Genomic DNA, 23,880 nt, shown 5'->3' with positions numbered 1-23,880 from the left:
TTTATGTGACTATCAGAAATGGTGACTATTTGCCCATTGGGATCCCAAAAATGAAAATGTCTCTTTTTTTTTTGTGGTAAAGGTTTGCTCTGAGCTACCTGAAACATTTCAGCTAAAAAACGGATATGTGCAAAGCATCAGCCAGATAGCTTTGAAATTCAGAAAGTTAAGCTTATTGAAAAAAATGAGTGGATAAATGACGAATGACACCCTGGAAAGACGTACTGTACTGGACTGAATGTATACCATATAGCGCATGGAACCGTATCGTATCGTATCCTTCAATGCATTATAATCTTCACGTCAAAATTATAATTCCCTCTACACGGGTATACAAATCCCAATAATATATGACATCGCCTAAAAGTATGCTATATATATTTTTTCTTGCCATATGTACATTACATATAACATCCATTAAAAATGGTCTTGTGCAAATGTATGTAACAGGCAGAAGAAGGCATCTCCGACCCCATAAAGTATATATATTCTTGATAAGGGTCAACAGCCGAGTCGGTATAGTCATGTCCGCTTGTCCGTCCGTTCTACAATTTTAAAGGCAGAATCTTCTGCGTGTACGTATGTATCAATTGGAGACAAAGGTGGGGAGCTTTTGGTGCAAAGCTTTTTAGAGGGAAATTTTCCAATAACACATGAAATTATTTATAAACAGGGCTCAGGGTATATCGACTGCAGCACTCCCACTTGTTTTTATATATAAATATATATAAATAATTATTTAATTAAATAAATTCTTTAATTATTATTAATTGAAAGGTGCATATTATATCATTAAAATAAGTGATTTTGCTTTCTGGATATCTATCAGAATACGTCTGCTAGTCAAATCAATTCAAAGCTAGTTTACCTTATTTGGAATATTGGTTTTAAAGATATTAGGCACATATTTGTATTACAAAAAAAAATTAAATTAAAATTTATTCATAATAAGTTCAGAACGCTTTCAGGTATAACTATTGAAATCATAAATATATGTTTTTTTATTGTCAATTAAAAATGTAAAACAAAAATGTTTTCAGAATACAAATTGTAACCTTAGTGTGAGCATAAGCTATCGTGATTGGTATCCAAATAGTTTAAAAATGTATATATATTTTTAAAATTCGACTTCATTTAGCTGTTGGTTATTGTATTGCATATTGTATAAGCTTAATATAAATATAAAATTATATGTTAATTTTTATCTTTGTTGGCTAACTAAAGGATATTGCTTTATAATATTTTATAACATTTCGGTCTCCACAGCTTTGCTTTCACAATTTCCTTGACCTCTAAGAAATTATACATAGCAAATGGATTATATTATCACTTTTAAATAGTGAGATATGAACAAAACGATCACCCAAAGCATTGGTACTATATTGAATTATGTGACATATACAATTATACGTCAGAGAGTTATAATTATATTCTGTATGAAATTTCACTTAAATTAAACTCAATCTAATTCGATTTTAATAGCAGCTTGACACACTATATATTTATGTTACTTAAAATAGTATTTTTTATAAAGAAGATATGTTCGCTTATTGTCAAATTTACATTTTAAGCAAAAATAGTTAAAGATTAAGATTTGTTATATTTGTAATCTTAGTGTAAGTATCTGTTGTCTCGTTGGTTTCAAATTAGCTTAAACATGTGTATATTTCAACGACATACTTAGCCAGGTGTAGATTTTCAAAATTGTGGATTTATTGTGAAAAACGCCGAAATGAAAATACAATGTCAATTTTGTTAAGGTTAGTCATGTTTTATGAACTTCCAATTTTTTTTTTTTAAATTGTAAGGTTTACTTTGTGGGGTTTCTTTCCTTTTGGTTTAACCATTTCCTTTACTTCTACATATAACTTGAAGAAGCCCAGTTCGATTCTCGCCCTCCCAGGGTTATCATGAAAATTAAATAAAATCATATATAACCCCAATGGAAATTCTACTGGAAAATCTGTATCTTCTATGTACAAATTTCTTGCACCCAAATGCCCCTGTCAATGGATGGAAAAAAAGTTATGGATTGCAAATAAAGAATGTATTGATTTTACCGTAACGGGACAACTGTGATTTCTATCGAGGAATTTCTTCGCAACATTCCAAAATATCGTTCCATAGGGAACGTAAGTTTTCTTAGCTATTATGTCACAAACATTCACAGTGACATTGACAAGGAAGGGATGATATTGATTGTTGTAGGCCTTCTTAAAGAGTTCGACCCGAAGCTATTTTTAGACAGATCAATTAGCATGATGTGTTAATATTAATTTCTTTTTTGTTTACCGAAAAATTAGTCATTGGGTAAATGAGATCACAGTCCATTTGAGCAATTGCCTTGTTCCAATTCTGGGCCTTGAGAGAGCAAGTGCTATTTTCAATGCGCCGAAGATTGGGCTTACACTCTATATTTGTTAGTTTATATACTATGGGCGGATCAGCGCTCTGTGGAGTTAATTAAATATTATTGGGAAATTTCATAACTAAATTTAATCAATATAATAATACCACTTTCAAGACCTTCGCAAGGCACACAACGACTATCAAGGAGAACCGCATTTTGAAAACTGAACACTATTTGAATTTTCTGACTGGCTTAAATATTTATTTAGACCATTTCATTTATTTTAACTATCGATGAGCATGATTGGAGAGTAATGATTTTTAAATTATGATGAATTTATAATTTCAATTCTCAATATATATCTACGGAGCTAATTCAGTAATACCTAATGCGATTAGCAAAGACAAAATAATTCAATGGCAAACTTTGTAAACACCAGTCTTATGTTATAAACAAATAACTCTAGTCCATATGTATGTTGTGACATTAATAAATAAGACTGTCAAATAACATCTGTATATAACACTGATTTCGATATTGACCGATATCAATTGTGTGATCACCAACTTGAAGAAAAAATCAATTGTTGTGAATAAAGTAAAGTAACAAAACGTGCTTGTGAAAGAAATATAATTTGGCTTTGACTGCTACAATATATATATATTTTTATAAATATATAATATATTTCACTTAAATTATCCTCAGTCTAATTCGTTTTTAATACCAGATAGTGTTTACAATAAACGCCGTTTCATGTTATTTACATTAGTTTGCAATCATCTAGATATGTTCGCTTATGGTCAAATTTCAATTTTAAACAAAAATAGTTCCAGAATAATTTATTTTTAATAAGTATAACATTAGTGTAATTACCAGTTTCCACGTTGGTATCATAATAATAAATTCAAAATGCGTATATTTTCCAAATACGACCTCATTATAGTGGCTGGCTTTCTCATAGCTATTACGTTACACATCTTTAAAGTGACTTTGGCAAGGAATGTATGATTTTGATTGCTGTAGCATTTTTCAAACAATTCCATTCGAATCTACTTCCATCTTTTATTGTTTTACGGGTAGAATGAGATGACAGTCCTTTTTAAGTGCCCTATTCCAATTCTGGTCCTTGAGAGAGCAAAGAGAAATTTGTAATGTTCCTAGGATTGGGTTTCCATAATAATACCACTCTCAACACAAGGCCAAAGTACACAACGACTGTCAACGCAATTCACGCAACGTAATTTAGAAACTGAACTGAATTTTAAAATTTGATGAAATTATTATATACTATTTACAAATATAAAAAACCTTATATGTAATGACATAATACCATATGCTACAATAAAATAAACCATGTTAAAAAATTGTATTTTGGCAACTGTATGTGAAATTTTTGCTATTTCTATTATTCTTAGACGGTTTCTATATCCGAATAAATACCTGGTGTCGTCAGGCTGGATAAAACATTTTCCAAGAATGTGTTCGATGTCAGTTGGACCGATTGGCGGCATCACAACACAGTGCAATGAACTTTGGCACATTTCCAACTAGCCAACTGACAGTCGACAGTCGATTGTCGATGTTTGCCGCTAAGTTATTAAGGGACATGCCTCATGACGAGCGGCAAAGGCAAATAAAATCTGGCGAGGCTGTCACATTGCTGGAGGCCCGGTCAGAAAGGCGTATTTGGCAGAAGGGGGATGATACCATTAAGTGCTGCCCATTTTGGCATTCCTTATGCCCAGCTGTTAAATAATCAATATCCAATGGCCTTCTTCCACCTTTTTCTGCTTTTCTTTTGGGGCAGAGTAATCGAGAAATTGATTCGTCACTGCAAGAGAACCGTGCAATTGTGATGCATAACCTCTTTATAACCCTAAAATGGGTGTGTTTTTTTTAAATGCTTTTTTTTTAATTGTCCGGGCAGTGGACTTTTCGAATATAAATATGCCAGAATAGACTGTTTTCTAAAAAAAAAAAATTAAAATAGCTGGTGCTGCCTGACTAATTAGTCAGTAAAGAGCAATACCAGGCTTACTATGTAGTGCACACGAATATAAGCACCTCATTTTCAAATATCAAAGAGCATAAATTCGTCGACTTGGTTTTTATTGCATGGTTTCATTTTTGAATTTATCGTAAAAAATATTGTAGCGGCATCAGCAGCGCACCTCCTTCGCTGGGATTAGACCTAAACATGCAACCGGTTAAGCGTCAGCCACAAAAAAATATGAAATTTAAAAAAATAAAATACAAAAAAAGATAAAAATGCAAAAAATACGTATGCTAGCGCAGTAGGTGGAGATTAATCAAAGCGCTGTTTAAATTGCAATACGTGCTTGGTCACCAGGTATTTTTACTAATTAACCCGACGGATGCACGCCACCGAACCAAAAGATTACAGCTATTAAGCATGGGACAATGGCCCAGACGCCACAACGTCAAAGTTATGTCTGAAAGATTAAAGCATGCTTTCAATATGAGCTTATAAAGCACTTGATACAGTAATTCATATATCTTTAATTATATTGAAAGTATATACGTTTTATGGAATATTAAATAAAATGTATTAAATATATTCTATAGTTATCCAACTTTTAGCAAATGAATTTAAACACAATCACACTTTTAAAGGTAATCGCTAATTGATTTTGTAAATGGGAATACTGAATAACATGTGCTACTTACAAGGCAGTAAATTATCAGACAGCCACATAAAGTTCTCCAAAAATTATCTCGAGGGGTTCACAGAGGGGTTTCCCCGCCCGCTTGCAGGGAAGAGTCGCTTCTAATCAGATGGGACAATGCCAAGTTTAGGCTCACCTGGCAAAAACCGCCACTTTGTATGTACACATGTACTATATGTGTATGTACAACGATACTTAACCGGTCCACACACAATGAGGAAGTAAGTTTTATTCAACGTATCCGTAGCATGTCTCGTCTGCATCTGCGTCGTCAAAGTTGGCCAATTGATCTGGCCAGTAAGCTGAGACAGACAGACGATGTCGATGACGATATCTACACCAATTCTGAGCCCGGAGTGGGCTGAGTTGGGCTCCCCAAGCAGTTGCCGTTCTGTTCTGTATTCTGCTCTTATTGCGTGCAACGTACAGCTAAGGGAATTGCATTGTGGCAGATACGGTTTTCACCCGCCGCTCTTCAACTCTCCGCGCAACTCTTCGGCAACTTGCACACAATGGGCATGGTTTGAGCTGCAGCTGCATTGTCTATTGTGTGATAAAAACTGAGACCACTACCATTCTCGCAGATTGTTGATTGTTGATGATGTAAGTCGCAATCGTTGCATCAATCTTGGCCAGTAGTTCAACATTAACTGTTAGTAGTTGCACTTTTTCTATGCAATTTTATTTGGGTATAGATGGGTGGTATTATTAAACTAGCTCAATATGCAGTATTTCTTTTTTTATAGTATAGACAAATTTTTATAGAACAGCAGATGTCCATTTCAGCACTGGAGTCTTTTTTGTATATATATATATATATCTATATATATCTGTTTCGACAATACTTTTAACCATTGAGAAAACTGAGAACAGCCTTTTTTGAACACCAGCCAATTTTCACATAATTACTTTCAATAAAATATCTTTTTAATTTCATGCAAGCATTTGGATTTTGCAAAGGTATTACTTATCTTGTTAAATATATCTATATACACATTGTTATTACTATTTCGAATTCAAGTTGTGCAAGCTCGCAAGGAAAATGTAGCCGAAAAACCACTGAAGCTCAACGCCAATCAAATGTTGCGTGTGTTGAATGCAGCATTATCTGCTAAAAGCGAATTGTGCAACGATTGGCAGCAGCACCAATAAAAATTGACTTGAGCAGGCGCAGCTATCCTACATATACAATACATGGAAACTATCTATGTCATAGATAAATGTATAGGCACACGTACACACACACACACACACACCCATAAATGGGGACCGCAGAATGCGGCCCAAAAATAAAGTTATCGATGCGCTAGATATTTATATATATATGTACATGTATATACAAACTTACATACATACATACAGACCTATATATACATTTGTAAGCATAACGCCTCGTGAGGAATGCAGGAGCGAAAACCACCTGGGAAATGGCGTATACCGCAAAATGCATCTACCGTTCAGTGTGCTGTGCTGTGCAGTGCTGGCTCGCTTCTGCTGGAAAACTCATTCAGTCATTAAATGCCGTTATCTGCTGATTACACAATAAAAGCGACCAAACAACAACAATGGCAACAACAGCGGCAACACAGCAGCCAACAAAGCTACCAAGCGCCCAAAGCTAAGAGAGAACCCAATTCAGGCGCATCTGTAGAAGAATTACGACAGCACACACACAACAGACACACACAAACAGAGAACAGCGAACAGAGAACAGCGAACAGAGAACAGCTACAACAACAAGAGCTTGCAATAATATAACGTAACATTTAGAACATCTTTGTTGTAGGCTGCACACAGCAGCAGCAGCAGTGGCATCAGCGACAGCAACAGCAACAGCAACAACCAAACCAGCAGAGGAAAAAAGAGGCGCTCAATATTGTCTTGAGTGATGTGGATGAAGGGAGGCAGGGTGGGGCCAGGGTGTGCTTGCTGCCAGATTTGTTACGTTCGCTGTCTGTTTTGCCTGTCTCTCTGCCTGTCCATCTGTCCATCTGTCTGCTTGTCGCCCAGGCAAGGATATGTCAGAACAACTTCCCGAAACTCGGCAACACGCCGACATTTGAGCCTTTCACCACGCATTGCTGCTCTTACCAGGGGCTCTCTAAGAAATACGCAATTGCACAACTACTAAGAATAATACATACATAAGTACACACACACACATACGCATACACACACACACACACATAGAAACCAAACGCACCATTCCTGGTTCTCTTCTGACCACTTACCGTGGATTAGAGAATAATGAAAGCAAGCAATAACTGAATTTAAATAAGATTGAAACAGTCATTCAAATAGTATATTTCTGAATTGAAGTTAAGTTAAGAAAAGGACCTAAAAATTACAATTTTGCAAAGGATACAAATGAAGTATATCGATTTACTTCTAGCGGCTGCTTGGCAAACCCACTGTGCAGGCAGACCCACAAATAGCCAATTGCAACTTGCGGATATTTGGCGTCACTCTAGCTTACGGCAAAGCAAAGCCGATGATGACAGTGAGCCTTTGCAGATAGAGAGTAACAGAGAGAGAGATAGAGAGACAGAGAGAGAGATACATAGAGAGAGAGATAGAGCGACAATGAAGCTTGGGGAAAACAAAAGGCTTTAAGGTCGTTTGGCACAGTGTGCATCTTGCTGGAGCTGACACAAAAATGCTGTTCGGCTGTTGTTCGGCTGTTGTTCGGCTATTTGGCTATGTATGTGGTAGGTGCAAGAAATCGAGTCTCGCATTGCACCACAGATCTCGTTGCTGTGCTCTTTGCTTATGCCATTAGTTATTAGACCTGGTCAGTGTGTGCGTCTCCCCAGAAAATCAATGTGTTTGTTTGTGTGTGTCTTTTTATGCCGTTGTGGAATTTTCAACAAGTTTTGTGCAGCGTAAAATGTTAAAATATGATATTACCCAAGCAGGTTGTCTTTTCAGGTGGCCGAAAAAAATTAGTTTCCAAATGGCGTTGCATTTCGATAGGTGAACAAACTGTTCAGCGTTTTTCTTCATTTAAGGTAGCTCATATTTGTCAGTGAAAACAAAAAGCTTTTACGTAAAATAACTCAGTATTCAAAAAAACGCTTCTATGGCGGCCATAAGTTTATTAAATCGGGTCAATATGTAAATAGTATACTGGAACTCTCAGCTGGGTAATGTGGTCAAAATAAATATAACTGTAAGAGAACATATATACAGGTATTATATGCTCGAGTTAAGATCATTTTACATAATTTATATATTTAATTATGAATTTAATTATGAATTTCCTAGATAATCGAACATTTTCATTATAGTTTACATTACTGTTTTCATTATATTTAGTTTAGACCTTAGCACTTTCAATATGTTTTTTTTTTTCAGTGTATGCAATGAGTTAATGTAATTGAACTTTTCGCTAACGAAGGTCAATTGTTTTTCGTATGTATTTTGTAGTTTATGTTCTTGTCATAGAACTACATACATGTTGTACATTCAAAAGTCTTGCCAGGCAGCTGTATGAGCTAATTACCCCTGCACCAACCGTTGCCGTCAAACCGATTGAGTCAGTATAAAAATATTGAAAAACAAAAGAAAAAATGAATTGGCATTTATAAGAACACTAATTGCCTCAATTAGCCGCAGTAGTCGAAGTCGCTGAGCTCAGTAACAGGTGTGCTGCTAAGCCTCAAGCCTCAAGCCTCGCTACAAGTGGCGCAATGTGTCAGTCAATAGAGAGAGAAGTCGATTCGTAACGTATCTGAACACAATTGTTCAGAAAGTTCACAGCATTTGCGGTCACACCTCCTGGGATGTCAATTAGACTATGAATTGACCTTGAATTCTCTACAAAACTCACTTAATTGCTTGTGCGCTCGAGAGTGCAGCTGGCATCTCTTTCTCTCTCTCTCTCTCTCTCTCTCTCGATGGAGGGGCATTAAGTTACTCAACTCGAAAAAGTTAAAATGAAAACAGCCATTAATAACTGCAAGATGTTGGCAGCCAAAAGCCAAGCAGAACACTTCCTCATTGCCAAGAACACCGCCTAATCTTACAAGCCATTAAAAACAAGCCAAGTATCCACAGTTTGCCAGACCCAAGGCTGGGTTTGAGTTTCGATTTGGGGCTGAACTGCATCCAGAACGTCTTTCTCATACCAGGACGTACTGTTCTCGCTCCCATAATGAATTGTCAATCATTATGTAATCTTCGAGTAAAAAATGATGCAGCAGGTTTTGTTTTTGTTGTGTTTTGTGTTTTGTGTTTTGTGCTTTGCTTTTGTTTCTGTTTGCGTCCGTTCTCTTTCAGCGGTTAGCTTGAATATATACAGTACGTACATATCTGGCCAATGCGTGGGCAGCATCATTTTCAGATAGAAATACAGAGAACTGTCTGTGGAGCATGCGTTTTAGATCTTTTGCCGTGGCATGTGGCGCTAACTCACCTCTCTCGAGCAAATGCCAGACCATCATTTATAACACGGACAGCATCAGCTACAGCTTCAGTTTCCACTTTGACTGCACTTTCAGGCACCTTTGTAACTGAAGCAAGCAAGAGTGCCCAACTAAGAGATACCTTGTATCAAACACCATTCAGGTATTTCTATGGGCTCTGACTCGGATGTCAAAGCTTCTTCTGCCTGTCCAATTTCTTCTACACATTTTTAATTAATACAGGGTATACGAAGATCTTTTTAATCTTGAGTTTATTATGGCGGTTCATTGATTTGTGTTTGCTTGACGATAATATATAGGGCCAGCGCCCTTTTGGCACATCAGACATCAGAGCAGACACAACATGATGAATGCCATAACTGGGGCTTCATAAATTCGAACTTGTTTTGGGGCAGACAGCAGATCCGCAGAGGGGCACCGTGAGTTATTGGGCGGCAGCTTTGCCTGGCTTGTCAACACAGCACACACACACGCACACACACACACACACACACACCGATGGGCAGACATCTGTAATTTTTGTAAAGTAGGTGTAACAACAATTGAGGGAAAGGTATATATATATACGAAAATTACCTTCGCCGGACTTATTACATGTTCATCATCGACAATAGTAGACTTATAATCAAGTATTTATATAAGTACAGCTGGCTAACAATATTAGTTTGCACATTATCATTAAAAATCCAATTAAATATAAATTTGTTGCTTAGTAAAATTACGACAAGTGTTTGATACGATCAGTTGTCGTGTGTAACATAAATCTAGTTAAATAGTAGTTTCAGTAATTCCAGTAAAAAGTGATTAGTTCAGGTGTTATGCAAATAGATCGTTGGGCAGCGGATATCATTAGCATAACGCTATAGATTTTAAGAAACGATTTTGCACATTGATATTCGTTGATTCGCTGTCTGTTGGCAGTCGGAGGAGAGCAGCTGTCACAACAGCTTCCTCTCGACTATTAATTTGTCAGTGGGCTTTTGAGCAATTTGTGCGCCTATTGCAACAGCCCAGCAACAATAACCGCAGTAGAGGCCTGCCTGCCTCACTCCAGCCGAGCACCGACAACTTGCCCAGTCGTCAATCATTTTCATTTTGCTAAACGTGCAAAATGGCCAGGAGCGGAAATTGCCAACTTTTATGGCTACGATATTGGAGCTTATTAAGTGCGCTTATAATGTATATGCTCAATGTGGTTGCAACATTGTCATACTGCAGTCAACTGCCACGCCCAAATACGTAATCGCTCAGTGTAAAAAGTGGGCGGCTGACAGTAGCGTGAAAATATATAATAACGTAAGTGAGGACAAAATAACAAACAGGCCGAGAAATTGTGGTAATACAGCAAAAATGCATCATCATCAAATATCTTCCTGTTCATTTGGCTTAGTCTTAAAACTTATAAAAATTATGCATTAATATTACACAATAAAGATGAAGAAAGCATATCTGTATATCGACCTCGATATTCCTTAAACCAAACTGATAAATATGTATTATTCCAGTTTTGTTTTCATTAATTTTGCACATTAGAATGTAAGCAGGTGTGGAAGTGCTCCCAGAGGAAGAAGTATGAGAATACGATTGTACTATAACTTGAGTGTTTCTTATCCGATCTGAGTGAAATTCTTTCAGTTGAATAACAATCTGTCAGGTAGTATCATGAATTATTAGTTGAAATCGATTTGTTTCGATATTTGTAAAAGGGGACCAGCTTTTGTTTTACAACATAAACTTGATATGCGCGTGGTATACGAGAACTTACATTCTAAATATGATAGATAAATATCATTATATCCTTTTTACACATTTTAAATGGGTTCAAGGTAAACAAATAATTCTCATTTGTGAAAATTGAATTGTGCTGAAAGCTTTCTAAGCTTTAAAAAGTATCAAAATAAAAGAAAAAACAACAACAAATTTCATAGTGGAATGCTATTTCTTTTCTTTAATACAATTATTGCGTTGTATTTGATATATTTTGTGGATTTTGTTTTGCTCTTTGATCGTTTAGGCGTTTTTAAGAATGAAATTGGAATTCATCTTAACTTGGTAGCTGTAATAAGCTAGTTCCTTAAGCAGACGTTCCACATTGTGCAGCATAGAAGGAAAACAGCCAGAAATCTCAGCTCTTTACTCTTGATGAATACTCGTTCTTCATCTTAGATCGTAAGTTTTTCGCTTAGTGCACACATGCAGTTTTGTTTTTTTTTTAGTTTTGACAAGCACATTACAGTTATACACGCTTGTGCAACCTTCGTTCTCGAGCGGTATGCGTCTCTTTCACTCTCTTTGACAGTTCGTCAATGTAGCAACATGTGCTCAGTTACCTTCCCAGTTGGTTGCGTCCCCACCGCTGCCCCTCGCCGTTGACTGGGCCGACTTGCCCCGTTGGTCAACGACAATGACGGCGTGGTAACCGAATACGCGGCTCCAAGTCAACGTCATCTCCGTTAGACGCGGAATCTGAACGTCAGCCTTCCGTTTATGTAATGGAAAATGAGTGGAAAAAACAAAGCAGATGCGACTCAATGCGATACGATGCGATGCGACGCGACGCAAAGAGACGCCGCGAGGCGATCTTGAGCGCTTGGACGTGTTGTTGTCATTTTGAAATATGACTATAAGCAATATGAAGGTGGATATCTGCGTCAGACTCGGGATAGAGTTGTGTGTCGCTCTGAGTGACAGGCTGGACTCGTCTCGGCAGCTGCCAAGTGAATTGTTTTTCTTGTTTTTCTCCATTACATTTTTTTTTGTGTACTCCTTTTTTCGCTGATCATGCAACAATGTTGAAGCAAAGTGTTGGCGGTCCAGCAGAGTTTACCGTTACGAGGTGCCCAAGAGCAATTAATTAACACACATCAAATTGCCGCCCACGAGTTGAAACCCCCCATTTTTAGCTCCCCGTTTACCCCGCCCGTTCACTTGTTGACAGTTACAAATACATTTGGCTCATAATAGGGCAATTGTCTGAATGCGCTGTGGGCTAATTTGCAGTTGCTGCTTCTGTTGTTGTTGTTGTTATTGTTGTTGTTGTTGTTTGTGTGTTGAGAATTAGCATACAAATTTACATTGCATTTTTATTTATGAATGAAACCTGAATAAAGCCGCAGAGGAGTGCGCACATCTGAATAGACAAATGTATATACTTAGAGTGCACATAAGTATGGCAATTTACATATCTAAATGAATCTCGTTTCGTTCACTGCAAAAAAACAACAACAACAACAGCAAGTATTACCGGCGCTGGCGATGTAAGAATTAAGTTACATTTGAATATTGTAAAGCCAGCATACAAAGCTCTTTCATGTTATATGTTCTGATTGCAGGCTTAGTTTATGTATTAATCGATTTATTCATTGTAATGAACTTTGCTTAAATTATGTATTTTTGTCTTCTTATTATAAGAGATGTTTATTTATTTATTTTTATTAATTTATTATTATAAAATCAACGATACAAATAAATAAAATATGTATTTTAAATTTCAACATTGTAAAATGACCCTGTTAATAGAGCTTCTTTTTTTTTTTTGAGTGTAACCAAGGTTGGTCTGGGTTCGTGCTACGGCTGGAGATCTGGCTGGTGTTCCATTCCGTTCCGTTTAGGTAGCAGTCGCCATTGCAGTTTATGGCAAAGAGTTTAGCACGCCAAGATGTATTAGCATGTTATTCTAATTGCAATTTATTAGCAGCGTGTATTGTGGCTGCCTTGGTAGCAAGCCAAATCACACAAAATACACACACACATAAATATACAGACTGTCATGCGGGCAGATAGACAAACAGTCAGATAGACAGACAGTCAATCAGTCAAGCTCTCTGCGTCATGCTGCCAAAGCTTCTATATGCAAATGAAATGCATGTGCTTAACCCACTTGTGGCTTGCTGAATGGCAAACACCACAATTGACATTTGAAAATATTCATAATACATAAGCTGTACCCTCAGATAAGAATATATACATTGAAGATATTTGATAGTTATTCCCGATTGCGCAAGAAATTGAGCTTAACGTCATTTGTTGAATAAATCATTTAAAATTGTAAGAATAAGGAATTATCAATGTTCCCAGAATATTTTAAAATCTAGAGTCTCTAGAGGATGTAGTTGAGTTCAGAATATATCTATATTTTAAATGAAATATTGCTCTACTGAATAAGTTTTTACTAATTTTCGAATTTTATTTGAACTTTTATAAATAATAATTTGTAATTTTCCCAAAATGTTCTAAGATCTAGAGTCCCTTGAAGCTGTAGTTGATTTTAGAAAATGCCCACATTCCATATGCAAGATTTCTCTCCTCAATAAGTTTATACTAATTAATGAGCTCTAACTATTTATTTATTTCTGTCCCAGTGGCTTAACCTTAAGCAATAAGCTTAAATACAAGGCGTTATTTACTAATGAATCATCTGTTTTATAAAAGTCAATTGATAATATTAATAATATATAGTACTTAATAATTATATTTTCAAAGTAATTCTAGTACGAACTTGTGCCTCCACAAAAACGTTTATTTATCAACATTAATATATATACCCACAGAGTATAAAAAGGCCAGCAAGTTTATTGATTTAATTTGAAAAAGCCTTCAACAGCAAATCAATTAAAACTTTACCAAAACTCATTAAATGCGCATTAAATACATTTCAATATATTTCTGACTCGTAAAAAAAAGATTCCTTTACGCTTATTAGATATGCATAAATTGCATTTCCCATTTTCCAGCAACATTCTCAGCCATTTCGTTTCGTTGCGTTCCGTTCCACTTGGTACACCCACGTGCAGTCTGTGGTCGAAACTCTGGCGAAACGTGAAATTCCAATGCAACCCTCTCTTCAACCCCCTTCGAGCAGCTGTTAATTGCGTCTAATGAATTTGTTTGCGTTATTTGGATACCGAAAACGTGCTTTTCGGTTGTAATATTCATATACATTTATGTCTAACAGGCAATAGTCGCCTTTCGGCTTCGGAATTCAGTTAATCTCCCTCACTGTCTCTTTCGCTGTTCTTGTAATTAGTTTTTCCAACCATTTAACAGGAAATTAAGACCACTCGTTGTGGGCGTATCGTAAAATAGCTGAATCGTTAATTTCTGCCATCAAGCAGACTATAAACTGAACCACCTTAAATCGCCGAGAGAAGACGATGGCAATCACGACAACAGCAACAACAACAATACTACATATAATACGCAACATTTTGTGTACTTTTCGTAACGCAAACCATTTCCTTAATAAAGCCAAGACATTCGCCAACGAGCGACATAGTCAGCGACAGACAGACAGACAGTCAGACAGACAGATAGAGAGAGAGGCAGAAAGACGTTCCACTAATGCGTGCATAATTTTTAATAAATATTTCCAGATCTTGGAATGGCTGCAGGCCAAGCTGGAGCTGTTTTCTGTTTGCTGGACCTGAGGTTGGAGCTGAAGCTGGAACCTCGTCGCATTTGTCTGGACAGCTGTCCATGCGCTGCGCAAATGCTTCCTGGTTTAATTAATAAGGCAGACGCGGATCGATGACCAGAACGACAGAGGCTGCGAGGCACTCGCAGCTAGTCTCTTGTCAATCAACAGCATTTCTGGACAGTGGCCAAGATGATTGTGATTATCAACAAACTGCAAACACTTCCGTTTCGCCGGCCTGATGGCGTTGAACTTGTTTCGGCGGCAAATGACACAGCTATGGTTATCCTGCCACAGAAGGGGCACAAGTTGCACCCAACCATATATATATATATGTATATTGTTGGCTTATCGGCTGCTGCTCAGCCAGCGCTTATGTTGCCCACGTGTTGCCTTGTCTCTCTCTCTCTCTCTCTCTCTCTCTCTGTGGTTGTCCGTCCGAGGCCAGTTGTTGCTCGGCAGGTTTTCTTTGCCCCGCCGCCACAAATGAAAATTGTGCACTTTGTATGCAGAAAAGTTGGCGCGCCGATAAAAATCTACATAATTCTGAGCTGTACGTTTTATAGCCGCTTCCTAGCGCGTTAAAAAATGCACTGCCACGTAGAGGGGCAAGTAGGGGCATGGAGGGGTGAAGCGGCTAAAGCAGAGTGGTAACCTGTTGCCCGGATCCAGGGGCTCGCACTGAAAGTCGTCACAAAGGGCCGAATGCCTACAGGTTTCAATGCTCTCATAATTGTAATCAATATCAAGTTATATGATAAATTATCTGCACCAAATTACACCATTTAAGTTGTCAAATGAAATTATCAGAAAATTATGCAGGCGAAATTTGATTTTTTCAGCTCTTTATTTATATTACTATAAAGCCAGATTTTCAGAAAACAATTTTAAAAAAGCATACGAGCTGGTCATATGCATATTCCGGGCGACTTATTTATCGATGAAAATTAAACTTACGCTTAAATATTCAAAATTTAACATCCGGGCTTTTAAAAAAGTTTCAAAAGAATTAAATTAAAGTTCCAATTTATATAAAGTAATAAAAAGTAAATAAAAATGGGAATATTACAATGCTTAAAAATAAATTTATTGCAATGACAGGGAAATCACAAAACAAAACTAATAAAAGAAAACATTTTTAAACGTTAGTAGCTTAGTAAGAAGGAAAAAAACGATCGCGAATTAAACCTTAAAAAGATTTGTGAAACATCACAAAAAGATGCAACTTTTATTCTCAATAATTTGTAGATTTTGTTTACAACTCATGACTTTAATATTCTAGCATGTAAATAAATATTATTGAATTTAATGGTCGCAATAAAATGTGGTTCCTTAGGCGCCAAAGTCTAATCACTTTTGCACTGGCCACAAGCATAGAAATTGCATGCTGTCTAGTCAAATAAATAGCTTTTGGCATTTTGCTGATAGTTTTGGTTACAGGCTTGTGTCTGGCAGTCGAACAAATAAATGAAATGCACAGAGCTGCACAAGATAAAAACAAATTGACTACACCTGAAGCTGTAAACTGTGAAATGCAATAATTGCTCAACCAGCAGCCGGCAAATTATGGCCCAAAGGGTTGGGCGAATAGATCAAAAGGCCAACCTGCAACTGCACTAGGTAACCCAGAGCTCTGAGCCATTTTTAATACATATTAGCTACCAGCAAAGAAAATATGTGTGTGTAACGTGTACTTTCTAAATAGTATGCCGAAGGGGATTAATCAAACTAAGTAAGTACACTCAAGGAAAATGTATAGCCTAGAATCTAGCAAAGAAATGCCAATCTAAAAAATTAGGTTATTATGAAACAATATTTGAGTTTTTTACAATAATTTCTACTTGTTTTTTAAATTTTAGAAAAATCTCTCTAACAATAAAAATTGTTGGTTTAAAATGTAGTCACAATTAAGTCACATTTAAGTCGTCAGCTTTAAATTTGTTCGATTGGTGTCTTCCGGATTTCCCCAATCCTTGCATTTTTAATTTTAAAATATTGTTTATATTATTTATTTTTGTTATTTTTTTTTTCATTTAAAATTTGTAATTGAAATTCTCCATTTTAATTTTCTATAATTTAATTTGCAACTCTGATTTTAAAATTTTATTCATAAAAAAACTTTTTTTTTTTTTTTTTGAAATTGAAGTTTGAAGAAATTTAAAAAATTAGAGGAGTTGCATTTGTCTCTTAAATTCTTGTACATACATTTTTTTCAAGTGTAGTAACCCCCAGATTGTCCGGTGAATTTCTAACCAATTTCACTGCTTGAAAGAAAGTATCTGCATATGTACATACCTTATCTGGCCACTCCCCCAAAATCACTTGTTTGGCTGGGTAATTTGTGGCAAACAGCAGATAGAGAGGCATAGAGAGAGAGAGAGAGAGATGCACACACATACACACAACACACACATCCGGTTAATACTGTAGCGCTGTGGATCTATGCAGTCAATGTTAATTAAATACCTGTACAGCCATTAAAAACATACGTAAATTTATGTTGTTAACAAGGAAGTGCGCAATGCGCATGTGCACACTTTTATTATTATCGTCGTTGGACACTTGGCAATTTCTAGGAAGCTCCTTGCCCCCTGCACCCCTCTGGCAACTGGCAACTGGCAACTGGCAACTGTTTTTGTGGCATTTGCATACGGTTATTTTTGCGGACGCTGGCGGCTTTAACGATGCGCTGACTGCCGGCACGTCGCTACGTCATTCGCTAATTGGTCAAGATACGAATCGGCACGAGAGTGTGACAAGGACAGCGTTAGGCGTTGCCTGGTCCAAAAACCAGTGACAACGACAATAACAGTATCTACCGGCTACGGGTGCCAGTGTCAGGGCAATACCGTTGTCATTACTTTCTTTAACCGACCAGGCCAGGCTGAGGCTGTCAAATATTTGCTCAAGTGCTGCTGTTCCGTCAAGCAAGGCGAGCAATTTGCTTCATGCGATTTATTTGTACGATATGCAAACGGATTTATTTTCTTCTTTTTTTTTTTTGGAAAGTGAGCACCGAAATTCAGGTGTATGCATTTGGGTTGTTTGATTTTTCCAAGTCAACAAGTCATACATTAAAATGTATATTATATACACATGCATATATAGTTACATTCTCGTAATAGTACTCTTTTTAGCAACCACTTCTGTCGTACTCCTTACAGATGTGTGAACGAGCAGAGAGCGCGCTTATGTACAATTATATATATATATATTATTTAATAATACAATGCTTATTGTTCATTGCAACTTGGTAATCAATATTATTAAGGAGGTAAAAAAACACAAACAGCTAAACTCACCTTTGTCCTGTACAATGGATTAGAGAAGTCCCAATCCGGCGCCACAAACAAATATCCACATTTGGAGACTTTACGAGATGCCTACGGATGATGACAGAAACAAAAAGAGAGAAATTGTAGAAAATTTATATTCATAAACATTATTGTCAACGATTTTAAATATGAACGACAGCAATGATTTATAACAAAGTCCTTGTGTTCTCGAAATACATCTAAATGAAAAAGAATTAAGTTCTGTTTCTTCTAAGGTTCATGAATAGACCAGAAATGCTTACATGCTAAAATAATATGAAAAATATGTAGATAAGGTAAAAATACAAGATTAGATCACAATAAATGCTTACAAGCAAAAATATTTTCATATGTATGTAGTTCATGAAATGTAACAAACAGAAAACAGATAGATATATTTACTATAACTTAACGCCTAACGATATTGAGAATTGATAATTGATAAGAAAAAATCGTAAATATACAAATAAATTCTAGAGAAAGAGCAAAACTATAAGACACCTGCTGGTTAAAGTTCTAAGAACTGTTTTGTTTGACTTTATATCCCCAACGGCGACGAAACAATAAACCACTATTGAATCTATATCTATATCTATATTTATACTTTATAGATAATGACTCCACAGCACATAGCAAGTGAATTTTGGTCGACCCCAAAAGTAAGGCTGCTTACAACCTCAGGCATGACTAATGCTAGCGACATGCGCCAATTTAACTATCTGCAAAGTTTTTGGGGCTATTGGTAAATTCCATAAATTATAGACAGGCTCAAAGTAGCTCGGACAAATAGATTAAATGTCTTATAACTCGCCGCCATCACTCACAGTTTTGGTTTGTAGACATGGGAGGCGGGTAAGTGCAGGGCGGGGATTTTACCCCTTAGGCCATTTACACGAGCCGAGTGGCAAACAAAGCCAACGACAATTTGGTTGGTTCCAAGTGAGTTTTTATCATTGATCGCTTGTCACGCCAGTCATTAGCTTATGTTTAGTCTTCATGTGGGTGTTGAATAATTTGCCGCGATAAGACTACCTAAGGAATGGTCAGTGCACTTGGCTAAAATGCGGTTGTTCAACAAATTTTAAATGTTATAAATTCAACAAAACATTTGTATTCACTTTTAAGAGGAATTTTAATTTTGTTTGCAACGCATTGTGAAGGAGGCGTCTCTAACCCCATAAAGTATTTATATTGTTGATCAGCAATTAGCCATGTTCGTCCGTCGATCTGACCATCTTTCCGAATTTATAGTCTTACACACACAGAACTCCCTTAGCCTTAGTGAACGATTTGACTTTTTGCTGAACAAATAATCTGATGAAGATCCCAGAAGCTCGAGTAAACCTTGAAGCGGAACGAAGTGAGTAACACGGTAGTTCTCACCAAAGTACGATAAGAAGCAAGTGAAGACCCAATGTCAACGCCAGCCGGGGTGAGGACCGTCGGACTTCCTAAAAGGGGTTCGTTTGTTCGACTGGAGTTTTGGCTCTTTTGCGCTGCAAATACGCAGACTAATTTTATTTATCTGTCAGTGCTGTTTGCATTTTATTATTTTTGTTTGCTGGCGTTCGCTTAAATGCGCCATTTGCACTGATTTATGTGAAAATTCGTATGTCAGGGAAGTAAGTAGCCCCAAAACAGTAGCTGGGCACCAGACAACAGTCCCCGGGCACCAGGGCCTTCACATACTTTGCCTACTTTGTCAGCTGCAGTCCGGTATATGCCAGGTATATGCATTTACTGTTTTTCAGCTTTCAAGTAACTCATTGCTTTGGCCAACAGCATTGAAAATTTAACACGTTTTACACATTACTTGCAATGGGCTGCCGCCAAATGACATCGAATGGTCGTCAGAGGGGAAGTTAGCGGTTTGGCAGGCCAAGTAAAATTTACATTACACCTTCCACCTTATCGGAATCTACTTTTGTCACATTTAAATTAAAGAGCGAAACGTGTGCTGCAATAATGGTTTGAACACTACTGACATCGACAACTGGCATCGACTGCCTGTCCACGAATTTTTACTAACGAACTTTTTCTAATTGACGCCAAAAACAAAACTGAGCCAATTTTTGAAAGCAATGACTTTTTGCTTGTTCTTCTTAACTACTTCCAGATTAAAACTACATTTAAATATATTTAGTTTGAGAAAATAATAAGTTTTTCTTATCGACTTATTCAGCCTGGAAATGCCCAGTGTACGAATCACACGTGCGTATTTTTTTAAGCAATAAAGTTAAACATTTAAAACGTGTACAACGAAGAGAAGTAAAAAGTGCTTAAATACTTTAATTCAACTGAATAATAACTCAGATTTATGCTTACGAAAACAAAAACTAATTGAATGCGATATGTGACTGATAATGAGTACAATGAACACAAAAGCTGTTGTAATTAGCAACAACAGACACAACCTGAAGACCAGTTGACATTTAATTAACTGTAAAGCAATGCAAGTATATCAATTATAATAACGAAATATTTCAGTAAGAAAACAATATACTTATTCCGTATATTTTGAACGGACGTATGTCCATTTGTTCTAAAATGAAAGGTCATAAATGTTTTTCATATTTTATATACGACTCAAGTCAATTATACTCGTATGTTTAAAACTTATAATTATAATTACTAGTTTCTTCTTAAAAATAACAACAAACTCGAACAACATAAAAGCGCATTAAAATAAACAAATATATGTGAGAATTTATTACGAAAGTAGCTACAAATTTCCAAACAACAACTAAACACTTAATACTTGTACTTACTGATTCTGCCAGAGTCGCTGACTGCTGGGCAAGCGTGCAGACGCAGATATAGAATGGATTTTCGATTAGAATTACAATATATATATATAATATTAGAATATATATGTAGTAGTTGAATTGCCACAGAAACAAAAAATATCTCCCTTAAATTTTGAAAATCGACCTCAAGACTAAATAAACAAAAAAAAAAAAAGTGTCTAAAAGTAGAAAGGCTTGGCGCCTACACTTGGCTCCATAATTATGGCAGTTTAATAAAATTCACATCAATTTTTTTCTGAGTGTAGAGTAGTAGGAGCGGGCGGAGCTTATTGGCTGCCAAATAGGATGATGCATGACATTTAGCTAACTGCGAGATGACATTCAAAGTGTGGCGAGCCTCAATGATGAGCGCCACGGTTGTTTCTTTTGCCCCACCAAGCAAATAAATTTAAATTGCCGCCAACTTGTTTTCGATTTAATTTGATAACGAGCCATCGTCGATCTTATGACGGCAAAATGTCAAATCAAAAGTCACGATTTTCTTACGCCAAGCGAAGCAGCCTGGCCATTAAACAGAGAGCACCAGCTTCAGTCTTAGATGCAGCTTTAGTTCCAGCTTGCCACAGTAGCATTGGCAGCAGAGGCAGCACCAGCTAAGACGTTGCTCATAAATCGAAGCGATTGCTGAAAAATTTCACTTTTCTTGCTGCGGCAGCACAGCGGCTAATGCCGATTGACAAATAAACAATTTGTGGTACACAAACAAATATATATATAGATATATATATATATGCTGTATGTACATATATATATTTATACTTACATATAATATGTGTATAAAGATATATGCTTTAAGTTTTGAGAGAGACTCACGCACACGTGGACGTGTCCAAGTCCAAATCAAATCCATATCCAAACTCGCCACTGCTGGTGGAAAGTTGTTTGCATTGTTGTTGTTGTTGTTGTGGTATCTCTTGGGCTTTTAACTCAATTTGAGGCTGGTTTTGTCGTTTGCTTGCTTGCTTGCTTGTTTATTTATACATGTGTATTTTTAATGTTGTTAAGTTTCTAGCTTGTAGCTTAACAAGCAACCCAGGCATCGACCAAAGCGATCCAAGCAACAACAACAACAACAACAGCCAATAAGCAAAACCAATAACAACAGCAAAGACTCAATCATTATTAACCGCAAATGCCGCAGAAGCAACAAGTTTGATCATAGTTTTCTGTACCCTGCACCCAATCCCAATACGTACAAAGAGTATAGTAAAATCTAAGAGGCTGACGAAAATATGTATCTCAAAAATATGTGTCACAACACACTGGCAATATTTATTTGTACTTTCAGTTGGGTCAGTTTGGCAGAAATTGAATAATTTTCAAAAGCTTGTACTCAAAACATTTGCCTTTCACAGTTTCCAATTTGCATAACGCCTATTTAATCTAAACTGCAAAGCTACACAATATAAGCAAAATTTAACATATCATCAACTTAGGATTTATCTATACACTCCGCGAAATTCGATTACAGGCACTTGATTTTTTCATTATAAAATGTAAAATAAAATTTAAAAAAAATTTTGTTCCAAAGTGAAATAACATGAAAATAACAACTTTATAATGTGTTCAGCCTCCAGATTTGTCTACAACTAAATAAATTCGGTTTTACATCGATTCAACAACTATTTAAAAGTCAGATAGTGGAATTTTGGACCATTCCTTACCGACGGTCTTCGTAGTTGCTCAACTGTCTCAAACTGCCGATTACTTACTTAAAGTCGACGGAACAGTTGTCCCCATATGCTCTCTATGGGATTCAGGTTGGTGATCTTCCTGTCGACTTTAAAATCATAAGATTCTTATCCAGAAACCAACCACGACAGGCTCACGGCACATGAATTGAAGCATTATCCTGCTGGAATAAGGCATTTGGGTCCGTTTGATGCTATATAAAGTTCACCAAAACTTTGTCCAACAAATTCTTATAACCATCCGAGCTCATACGACCTGAAATTTTACAAATCAAGGTCTGGTTGTGATGACTGAATGCCCAGATCATGAGTGAAGCACCGCCACAGCTTCGAGTATGGAAAAATCTCTCTGACTTATTTACATTTTGCCAAATAAACCAAATAGAATGTTGGTTTTTTAACGATTCTTGTTGTACTTTTCTTTTAATTTTAACACATTATCAATTGCTGATGCCGATCGACGTAATGTAATTGATATTTGCCGGTTACTCATTCGAGTATCCTTGTAAGCCAGGATCTATTAGCTATTTCCTCAGGTGAGAGTGTTTCTCCCCTACCCATTCGGAATTTTTGTAAGCAACTAATCTTTTATTTTAAATAAATATGTATACCCCGTTCAAAGAAAATCCATATAACGGAATACTTACTTGAAAGTGACTGCCTTTATTCGAATTTCGCACCTAAACTAACCATAAAAAGGGAAAGCCCAATAATCTTGGAAAAACTAAGGGAACCTGCATTCCAATACATGATAACAGTGTAAGAAGAAGAACCACTGTTATAAAATGCGCAAACAAGGTCCCTTTAGGCTTGGTACAGTTTTTAGCACTATAAACACGAGTGCCTTTAATCGAATTTCGCGGAATGTATATTACTGCATCAGCCACCCTGGTTGGTGACTTATAATTTATGATATTAAGTATATAAAAAATGAAAGACACTTGACCTGGCTAGCGAAAACATATTTAAATTATAAAAGGAGGCCGCCAAACAATACAAAATTTGTTCAATTATTTATTTATTAAAGTACAAATTTTAGTATATATAGAAACGATTTAAATTATTTTGAATGACTATGTTTTCACCAAGCCCTAAGCTGGCATTGAGCAAGCTGAAAATTGCTAAAAAGTGTTTTAAAATTATTTGGCTCTAGGTCAAAGTTAGTAGTTAACAAATAACAGATATTAACAAGCT

At 36.4% G+C, this 23,880-nt stretch overlaps 1 protein-coding gene across 3 annotated transcripts in view; it reads right to left on the bottom strand.

Annotated features, from left to right (window-relative positions):
* The window catches only part of LOC6567071 (protein outspread), an 81,179-nt gene that overhangs the window by 16,146 nt on the left and 41,153 nt on the right, over positions 1 to 23,880 (bottom strand). For 2 of the 3 annotated variants that reach the window (XM_032739362.2, XM_032739364.2), the window contains exons 2-3: positions 20,957 to 20,977; positions 18,177 to 18,257 (exon numbers count right to left, since the gene is read on the bottom strand). In XM_032739362.2, the coding sequence (XP_032595253.1) occupies positions 18,177 to 18,257; positions 20,957 to 20,977 (102 nt within the window). The remainder of the gene's footprint in view (positions 1 to 18,176; positions 18,258 to 20,956; positions 20,978 to 23,880) is intronic. The other variant, XM_032739363.2, reaches the window with a different exon arrangement.

The sequence above is a fragment of the Drosophila grimshawi genome, unplaced genomic scaffold, assembly GCF_018153295.1.
Source record: "Drosophila grimshawi isolate 15287-2541.00 unplaced genomic scaffold, ASM1815329v1 contig_1377, whole genome shotgun sequence".
NCBI lineage: Eukaryota > Metazoa > Arthropoda > Insecta > Diptera > Drosophilidae > Drosophila > Drosophila grimshawi.
This window is presented reverse-complemented; position numbering and strand designations above follow the sequence as displayed.